The sequence below is a fragment of the Babylonia areolata genome, chromosome 1 (assembly GCF_041734735.1).
Source record: "Babylonia areolata isolate BAREFJ2019XMU chromosome 1, ASM4173473v1, whole genome shotgun sequence".
NCBI lineage: Eukaryota > Metazoa > Mollusca > Gastropoda > Neogastropoda > Buccinidae > Babylonia > Babylonia areolata.
In genome coordinates this window covers 99,520,248-99,531,375 of record NC_134876.1, presented here as the reverse complement: position 1 = coordinate 99,531,375, position 11,128 = coordinate 99,520,248, and the positions used below count along the sequence as shown (strand labels likewise).

The window sequence follows — 11,128 nt, the reverse complement described above, 5'->3', positions numbered from 1 at the left end:
TTTTCCTTGGAGAAATGGGAGTATCAACAACGATTTGAAAATCCACACCACAGCCTATCTTGCTGTTCTAAATAACGGTATAAAAATTGATAGAATAAATCATAACAGCATATATACAAATCTGAAAGACATACACTTCTTTACTGAAAAGAAGTGCCTTGGAAAAAAAGGAGGCTACTGCAGCCTTTACATTCATGAACGAGACTGCGTGTATAATATACACAGGCATGGTAATATACATGTGTTCCTTCTAGTACATGCAAGTCTAAAGAAAACTTCAGAATGCTGAAAAACAAAGAGAACATGTCAATCATGATTCATGAAATCATTACTCAAAAAGGGACAATAGTTACACTTGACAGTAACAAAATTACAAATGACTGTAACAAAACCATATTATCAACACTGTTATTTTGAAAGAAGTCTCTTGTGCCATTACTACCCAGTCAAACACAATGTTAAACTTGTACCACAATTGCAGCAGCTATCATTACTGTTCATCTTCATTCTTGAACAATTATTTACAAGGGGGGTGAAGAGTTTACCGGTACTCACAAATGTCTTTTTTTTTAAGTTAAAAAGAACAGACTAACATGATGGCACAAACAGAAAACGAGTCTAAGTAATATCATGAAAGTGATTCAATACTGCTGATGTATGGCCTCTGCATATCATCAGTGAACCAAATTTTGTTTTTTGTTTTTGATTTTTTGTTGTTGCTGGGAGTTTTTTTATTTGGGGGGAAGAGGCCGGGGGTTTTCTTGCCTTTTTTTTTTTTTTACATAATAAACTACCAACACAGAGACATCTGTTACAACATGATTTTTGTTTCACTGGCTCAATGAGTCTGGGACTGGCCGGGACAAAGGAAAGCATGTGGGACAGCCATTCTACGTCAGCACTATTATCATTATTATCATTATTATCATTATTCAAAATATGCACAAATTATAGGAAGACGCATATCGTTGAGTACCCCTTAATGTTCGTTGCCTGGTCAGAGGAGGGAATACACATACATACATGCATGCATGCACACGCATGCACACACGTGTGCGCGCGCACACACACACACACACACAAACGCACACACACACACAGAGAAACAAACACACACACATACACACACAGACAAACACACACACACACATACACACACACACACACACACACACACGCAAATGAGACAATAACCTTTCAAACCAAATCAAATCTGACGTATAACCAAGTAAGAAAGCAGCTTCAACTGTCTCCATTTTCCCAAGGAAAGAACCAGTCAGGGAACAAACCACACAATCTGCCATAAGCAGACACCAGGGTAAGTACAAAAAGAGAACAGATATAAATTCATCTCCTGCAAAACCTGCTCCAGTTATCCTCAGCAACAGGCCTGGAGGAGATTAGTTTACATCCACTGTTTGTTTTGACAAGATCAGGACACAATTGTCCTTCCTTTTTTTTCTGATTAAAAAATAACACACACACACACACACACACACACACACACACACAAAACATCCTTTCTGATCCAGATACTTCTCTCACTGGCCCTTCATTTATCAGTCAATGCTGACCTCTGTCCTGACTCTTCAATGCATGTCCACAGTGCACATAAGTTACAGTCTGGTTCATGTACATGGCAAGTCCGATCATACTGCAGTTCAATACTGAAACACTTGTTCAATATTTCTACTTCCTCCAAGCATCCACACATGGACATACATGTGCATATACTCACACAACACACACACACACACACACACAACAAAATGAGCATATTTCTCTCTCTCCCTCTCTATGTCTCTGTCTCTCTCTCCCCTTTCTTAAACTCATTAAATCACAAACATACAAAGCCTAAAATCATATATGTATTCTTTTTACCCCTAAAAGACAAAAAAAATAACCTAAAAAAATGCTGCAGCCCAAACCCCCTGCCCACTGCTCCTCTTTAAAAGTCACTCTAGGTAACTGCCTTTCACTTCCACCTTCCCCTTCCCACACACTCATTAAATGGAAGCCTGCAGACAAAACAAAACAACCCCCCCACCCCCCCCCCCCCCCCCCCCCCCCCCCCAAAAAAATCCATATTAATGTACACAGTATGAACAGACTGGGAATATGGTCATCAAATGATTTGTCCTTACAACAATACAAGCAATACAAAGATAAGAATCAACATTTTACTTGAAAAGAACACGCAAGCTCACATGCAAAGAAAACGACCGAATCAAGCAGTAACAAAACTGACTAGTGTCTACATAAACAAGAGTGGTGAATTACATTGATCAGACAGACCTAACTAACTCTCCACAAACTCATGAAAGACAGCTGTAGGATTGTGCACTCTCTATATGCCATCAACAACATTTTTTTTTTTAATTTAAAAAGAGTCAAGCAACAGGAATGCTATACAATGGAGGAAACAAAAATAACTAAGTAGAACCACCAGAAATTTAAAACTTTTTTTTTTTTTTTTTTTTGCTTTGAAAAGTAAACAAATTGCAATAACTGTGCATGTAACTGACGGAAAGATGAAAACCAATACATTCCAGGAAAGGTAAACATACAGCAATGAATAATAATAATGATAATAAAAAAAAAAAGTATTTACATCGCATTCAATCTTGTCCACAGACAAATCAAACTGCTTTCACACCAGTCATTCACACAAATTCACAACTCTGATTCAGTGGGATGTAAGACACAACATCCAGAACAAACAAATCAACTATGGCAGGAAGCTCCACACAGCAACCAGGCCAGAGCCAGACGAGTCCAGCGTCAGTAGTATTCCCAGTCCTGTGTGGACCAGGCCAGAGCCAGACGAGTCCAGCGTCAGTAGTATTCCCAGTCCTGTGTGGACCAGGCCAGAGCTAGACGAGTCCAGCGTCAGTAGTATTCCCAGTCCTGTGTGGACCAGGCCAGAGCTAGACGAGTCCAGCGTCAGTAGTATTCCCAGTCCTGTGTGGACCAGGACAGCAGGAACGTGTGGTGGGCGTAACCATCCCCAGCCGCTGCCACCTGCCCTCTACCCCCTGCCCCTACTGCATTACCTCCCTTCCTGCCCGCACCATCGACACCCTGGTTCATAAGGTCGACGTATCCCCGGCCCACGGACACGATTCCCTGATCCTTCAGGTCAGTGTCTCCACAGGTGTCGGCCCGGCCCAGGATGGGCAGGATGCACCTGACGTAGAACTCTCGGGGCGAGTGGGCAGGGAAGGCGCACAGGGGCTTCATGGTCAGGGCCTCCGCCACGATGATGCGCCCCCTGGTGTTGCCGATGTACAGGTATCCATTGATCACGTTCAGCACCGTCACTTGGGCCGCTGAAAGAGTTACCAGGAGCGCAGTGTTGTTATGACTGTAACGTATATGGGCGTGCGCACACTCGCACACACACAGGCACACACATACTGATGCATGCATGCACACACTCACACACACACACGTACACTTACATACACAGTTGTTTCACCCAATCTTAAAATGTAATATTATCTCACCCAAATGTTTTTCTTTTTACACGATAACTGACATGTGCAGTGTGATCAGGGAACAGTGTGTCAGTTGTTTCTTTTTCTCTCTGATATTTGCTGACAGGCATTTTAAGTGAGCTGAAAAAGAATTTTCTGGTTTGGTTGAAACAGACAATAAAGTATTTTAAATTGAATTTGAACTGAATTGAAGAATCTTCCTCTTTTTAAAAAACAACAACCGTATTTGGTGTCAATAGACAAAAAGTAATTCCAGAGAAAATGATGTTGTTAATTAAAGTTTACCATGGACACTCACACGCCGCCAATGCATACACACATAGACAACTGAAACACAGGGTTATTACAAATGCTCACACTGTTTACAGACATGAACCAAAAATAGCCAGCTATTCATGTGAGCAATTCAAACACATCAGAATTATAATAACACTTCCGTGATCCACCAAAAAAAAATTTCAGCAAATCTAACACAAGAAGACTAAGAAGTCTATATTTTCTTAACATTTTTTTTTCTTTTTTCTTTCAGTCACTAAGAAGTGAAATTTCAGTTTCAGGGATGCAAAAAATCTTGCAGATTGATCCATATGTGTTACACCACATCTGTTTAAATGTTTTTTGGCAGATGCCTGTTCACAGACCCAATGCACTGGAGAGGCCTTGAGAACCTGACATATATATATATAACACTTAAACTAAACTGAAATAAAATGAATAAACAACAACAACATAGTAAACATATCAAAAGAAAAGATACACAGAAGGGAAATAATAAAAACCAAAAACAGTTTCAGAAAACACCAAATAAAAAAAATCATATGACAAATAACAGTAAAACAAGGAGTGCCTGTGTCATTCTCATTTCACTTGAAGAAAGTTTATCACAAAACGTTTCTTGCTAAAAAGAGTACCCCTGCATAAAGCACACACAGGGTACCCCTGCACAAAGCACACACACACAGCACCCCTGCACAAAGCACACACAGGGTACCCCTGCACAAAGCACACACACACAGCACCCCTGCACAAAGCACACACACACAGTACCCCTGCACAAAGCACACACACACACACCACCCCTGCACAAAGCACACACACACAGTACCCCTGCACAAAGCACACGCACACAGTACCCCTGCAAAAAGCACACACACACACACCACCCCTGCACAAAGCACACACACACAGTACCCCTGCACAAAGCACACACACACACACACACCACCACTGCACAAAGCACACGCACACAGTGCCCCTGCACAAAGCACACACACACCACCCCTGCATAAAGCACACACACCACCCCTGCACAAAACACACACAGTACCCCTGCACAAAGCACACACACAGTACCCCTGCACAAAGCACACACACACACACCACCCCTGCACAAAGCACACACACACACACCACCCCTGCACAAAACACACACACGGTACCCCTGCACAAAGCACACACAGTACCCCTGCACAAAGCACACACACACAGCACCCCTGCACAAAGCACACATACACACAGTACCCCTGCACAAAGCACACACACACACAGAGCACCCCCTGCACAAAGCACACACGGTACCCCTGCACAAAACACACACACAGCACCCCTGCACAAAGCACACACACACCACCCCTGCACAAAGCACACACACACCACCCCTGCACAAAGCACACACAGCACCCCTGCACAAAGCACACACACACCACCCCTGCACAAAGCACACACACAGCACCCCTGCACAAAGCACACACACACCACCCCTGCACAAAGCACACACACAGCACCCCTGCACAAAGCACACACACAGCACCCCTGCACAAAGCACACACACACAGTACCCCTGCACAAAGCACACACGCACAGTACCCCTGCACAAAGCACACACAGTACCCCTGCACAAAGCACACACACACAGTACCCCTGCACAAAACACACACAGTACCCCTGCACAAAGCACACACAGTACCCCTGCACAAAGCACACACAGTACCCCTGCACAAAGCACACACACACACACCTGCACAAAGCGCACACAGTACCCTGCACAAAGCACACACACACCTGCACAAAGCGCACACAGTACCCTGCATAAAGCACACACAGTACCCCTGCACAAAGCACACACACACAGTACCCCTGCACACACAGTACCTTCCATACGCTGAGGTGACCCCAGGGAGGTGGTGTCTGCTGTGGAGTAGATGGCTGAGCAGTCCAGTCTCTCCACAATGCAGCGCTTCTCTATGTCCCAGCAGTACACCACGGTGCCTGAAAATGTGTCGTCACTCGCATCATCTTGTGTCAACACACACACTGCCTGAAAATGTGTCACTCGCATCATCTTGTGTCAACACACACAGTGCCTGAAAATGTGTCGTCACTCGCTTCATCTTGTGTCAACACACACACTGCCTGAAAATGTGTCACTCGCATCATCTTGTGTCAACACACACAGTGCCTGAAAATGTGTCGTCACTTGCATCATCTTGTGTCAACCACTCAGTGCCTGAAAATGTGTCGTCACTCGCATCATCTTGTGTCAACACACACAGTGCCTGAAAATGTGTCGTCACTTGCATCATCTTGTGTCAACCACTCAGTGCCTGAAAATGTGTCGTCACTCGCATCATCTTGTGTCAACACACACAGTGCCTGAAAATGTGTCCTCACTCGCATTATCTTGTGTCAACACACACAGTGCCTGAAAATGTGTTGTCACTCGCATCATCTTGTGTCAACACACACAGTGCTGAAAATGTGTCGTCACTCGCATCATCTTGTGTCAACACACACAGTGCCTGAAAATGTGTCATCACTCGCATTATCTTGTGTCAACACACACAGTGCCTGAAAATGTGTTGTTAGTGACCTCCCTTAGAAGATCACTTCCTTCCGCAAGTTTATGCAGTGCCCTCTTTCCTGCCAGCCATCAAGCATGAATCTAAAAATACATTAATAATTTTTTTATTAATTAACTCACTCTATCCCACAGCTACATGTCTGTTACAACTCCCCTGGGCCAGCATTACACGAGACCATCGCAGTAAAACACTGAATTGTTCACTAACATAGTGAAAATCAATGGGGAATTGTTGATTAAATTAGTCCAAAAAAGCTTTGTTTTCATGCTTTCAGAATCCATAAACGGTTCAGTTTAGAATGTCAACTGTACCGAGCAAGAATATACGAAATTAGAATAGTGTGCTGGTACAAGAATACTTGTACCTGGTCCACAGGGAAAGTAATCATGGTACGAGTTAACTCGTACCTGGGGAAGAATGAGTTAAAAAAAAAAAAATCCCCCTGTACCTACCTGGAAAGTTGTATGACCAGACGTAAGGTGCTGCCTGCTCAGGTGTGGAGGGCTGAGGGGACACCAGGAAAATACAGCAGGTGGACGCCGGCAGCTTGTCTACCGTGTGATACAGGCAGTCCACAGAGCTGTGTTTTGTAACGTCCCACACCAAGATACCCCCCGACGCCTGGCCCAGCCACAACTCGCACCTGCAAGCAGCGATGTCAGTCAGCTTGAACACAGTTTCCTGGCAATTATGAAGGTTATGTCCTTTGTCAATAAAGCGTATAGGAAATTTTCTATCTAAAATTACGTTTAAATAACATACTTACCGTGACCCAACTAGTGCAGACTCCGGCAGGGGTCTGACATTCCTGTCCTGTGCAAACTACTATCTGCCTATGCGGAGAAAACGAAAGCAACTACAGCCGATAACCTCCTGGAAGTAGGTAACCTCTTTTTCTGGCAGCCATCATGACTCCTGTTCCTGTGCTCTTCATACGGCTAAGTTTTTTCATATTTTCTGCCTGTCTGTCGATTCTCTGGCGAGATGAAGTTTGTGCTTGGGTTGTTTTCTTTTAAATTAGTTGTTACAAAAGCGTTGTTCACAAGTCTTACCAGTCTTTGTGTGTAATGTGCTAGTCTCTGATCTTGAGCTCAACAGACTGGTTTCAGGAATGCAAGCATGGGTGTTTGAACTATCTCAAACCATATACTTTCCAGAACACTTATCTACCATCCAGTCTGTAGGATTTGAGTCCTTTCCAACTTCCTGCTTACTGCAGAGTGAGCCGAGGGAGATAAACCATGACTTGTGAAAAATTCAGCAGAATGAAACAGATAGATAGCCATGTACAGGAGGCTGTGAACACCTTGACTGATGGGAGAGACCAGCAGTTACACTGACAGTAGGGAGTGAGAGAGAAATGATAAACAGCACCGCTTCCTAACCGATCAAACCCAGCTCTGAACATCATGCTGAGCAACACAATGTACCCTATCAGTGCAGCTGTACTGTAGTTTCTGTGGACCAGCACTACAACAGTTGCATGCACTGTTGAAGCCATACTTCATACACTAAATGCACATAGTGTCATTAGAAACACACTCAGCCTCCCTGAAAACACTGGTGAACAGCACAGAGGGTAAAACCAAAGCGTTAAAAGCACTATATGAGAACAGAACTTTATGAGAAAGTGAAACTGAACATGTCAACTGCAGTACAGACATATCTGTACTCCGTCCAAGAGAAGCAATCATGTGTAACAAACAAATCAGTATGCAGGGCACAAAGCATGAATAACACACCCAGTATGTTTGACATGAAAGGGATTCACAGACATCAAACAAAAATCAAAACCTCCTCCTCACCTGTCGACAGTACGGACGAGGGTGGAGCAGTAACACCTGAACACCTTGAACTGCTCGGCTTCTGCGTCTCCCATCAGGCCCCCCAGCTGTGGGCGGCGACACAGGTAGATGATGCTGCAGTCTCTCTGTGAAGCCACCACCACCACGCTCTGCATGCCGGGCAGCACGTGCAGTGACAGCACTGTGATGGGTGACTCTGTCGGCAGGCGAAGCTGGTTGGTGACAGCCAGCGTGTCGATGCTGAAAACAGTTCACCTCAGTTTCAGTTCCTCAAGGAGGATTCACTGCGTTTGGAAAAATCCATATATGCTACACCCAGAGATGCCAGCCCCTGTGTTTGTAGGAACAATCAGGAAATTTGGTAGGAACTCTTGGACTCCGAGCAGGATCCTATGAGAGACATACACAACAGGATCCTATGACAGACACACGCAACAGGATCCTATGACACACACACACACACACACACACACACACACGCTCGCGCACGCGCATGCGCCACGGGTGTTCAGTGCTGGCACTTTAGTTGGCCCTGCGAAAGTTCGTGAACCCAGGAAGTAGGGCATGGATATAAATAAACACGGCTGACAAACAAGCCACGCCAGCGGCACTCGCTGTACACTTGTTCGGCGGTAAATCTGCTTTGTTTCTTTCGCGCATCATCTCCTCGGATGGATCGGAAATAATGACTAAAGAAGTGGTTTTCGAAAAAGAACACAAAATAAGCTTTCCATTGACTCCAAACACATTATGTTTTCTTACATTGCGGTTGTTGCAGCAACGGCTGAAACATAAATGAAGAAAGAGAAGAGAAGGATAAGCAGAAACATGATCGCAAAAATCGTTAAGTTTAAATCCCTCTCTAAGAAAACAGGCGTTTATCACAATAACATCGTAAATACACACAGAACATTTAGCATGCCTGCTTGCAGATTAGCTTACCTTTTGAGTTGTGCGATTTTTCTTGGCAGCACAACAAACGTTTAAATGAACACACTGTAGCATGGTGAGAGTGAGCAGCAGGGGGATGGAGAGCGGGGTGAGTGTCTGTCGGCTTATGGCACTGCCGTGCCCTTCATTCCACAAGAAAGATTTTTAAGGTAAAAAAAAAAAAAAATGAAACGATGATGTTGATAAAATAATGAAATTGTGTAAATCAAATCAAACAGCACTCCAATAATACAACCAGGAATAGCAATAATTCAACTTTCTGTAATCGCTGCAGGAAATGTGTGGATGCTGTGAAAACGTGGGAAAAGTGGGGCGGGGGCTGCGGGGCCGAGTGAAACAAAGAAGGCAGTGTCCCGGTTTGGCGTGCGGGTCCAGAAATACCGCGGCGAATGTGCCGGTCAGTGCAGAGTGCAGTGGGAAAGTCTGGCATTAAAAAATTTTTGACCCAAGACGCTAGACGCTGCTCGGCCAACTAAAGAGCCGGATTTTGTGCTCGGCTGAGCAGCCGTGGCGCGCACACACACAACAGGATCCTATAACACACACACACAACAGGATCCCATCAAAGATACAACAGGATCCTATCACACACACACACACACACACACACAACAGGATCCTATGACACACACACAACAGGATCCTATAACACACACACAACAGGATCCCATCAAAGATACAACAGGATCCTATCACACACACACACACACACACACACATACACACGCACACACAACAGGATCCTATGACAGACACACACAACAGGATCCTATGACAGATACATACAAGAGGATCCCATCAAAGATACAACAGGATCCTATGACACACACTCACAACAGGATCCTATGACACACACACACACACAACAGGATCCCATCAAAGATACAACAGGATCCTATGACAGACACTCACAACAGGATCCTATGACAGACACACACAACAGGATCCTACGACAGACACTCACAACAGGATCCTATGACAGACACTCACAACAGGATCCTATGACACACACACAACAGGATCCTATGACAGACACACACAACAGGATCCTATGACACACACACACACACACACACACACACAACAGGATCCTATGACAGACACTCACAACAGGATCCTATGACAGACACTCACAACAGGATCTTATGACAGACTCTCACAACAGTATCTTATGACAGACACTCACAACAGGATCTTATGACACACACACAACAGGATCCTATGACAGACACTCACAACAGGATCTTATGACACACACACAACAGGATCCTATGACAGACACTCACTCATAGACATGCAGAACCCCCTCCTCATCGGCACACCACACGGAGTTGTCCACAACACACATGGTGATCACCGACATGTCATTCAGGGGCAATGTCTGAAACAGAAACACACATGGTGAGTTGAGGACTCTCACTGCCAGTCTGAAACAGAAACACACATGGTGAGTTGAGGACTCTCACTGCCAGTCTGAAACAGAAACACACATGGTGAGTTGAGGACTCTCACTGCCAGTCTGAAACAGAAACACACATGGTGAGTTGAGGACTCTCACTGCCACTCTGAAACAGAAACACACATGGTGAGTTGAGGACTCTCACTGCCAGTCTGAAACAGAAACACACATGGTGAGTTGAGGACTCTCACTGCCACTCTGAAACAGAAACACACATGGTGAGTTGAGGACTCTCACTGCCAGTCTGAAACAGAAACACACATGGTGAGTTGAGGACTCTCACTGCCAGTCTGAAACAGAAACACACATGGTGAGTTGAGGACTCTCACTGCCACTCTGAAACAGAAACACACATGGTGAGTTGAGGACTCTCACTGCCACTCTGAAACAGAAACACACATGGTGAGTTGAGGACTGCCAGTGCCACTGTCCCCGGCACATGACAATGTTCAGTGGTGATGTATTTACAAGTGGTACCATCTGAATCGTGCCTCATTGTAAGGAAAATATGTTTACAGCCCTGTCAGGGCATAGAACCTCACACAGCACACACAC

General features: G+C 44.8%; 1 protein-coding gene across 1 annotated transcript in view; it reads right to left on the bottom strand.

Annotated features, from left to right (window-relative positions):
- Positions 1 to 2,419: 2,419 nt before the first annotated feature.
- Positions 2,420 to 11,128, bottom strand: part of LOC143290214 (leucine-rich repeat serine/threonine-protein kinase 1-like) — a 63,534-nt gene continuing 54,825 nt past the window's right edge. Inside the window, 5 exon segments of the mRNA XM_076599545.1 lie at positions 2,420 to 3,329; positions 5,649 to 5,765; positions 6,811 to 7,001; positions 8,164 to 8,403; positions 10,401 to 10,495. Coding sequence (XP_076455660.1) covers positions 2,944 to 3,329; positions 5,649 to 5,765; positions 6,811 to 7,001; positions 8,164 to 8,403; positions 10,401 to 10,495 — 1,029 coding nt within the window. The 3' untranslated portion in view covers positions 2,420 to 2,943.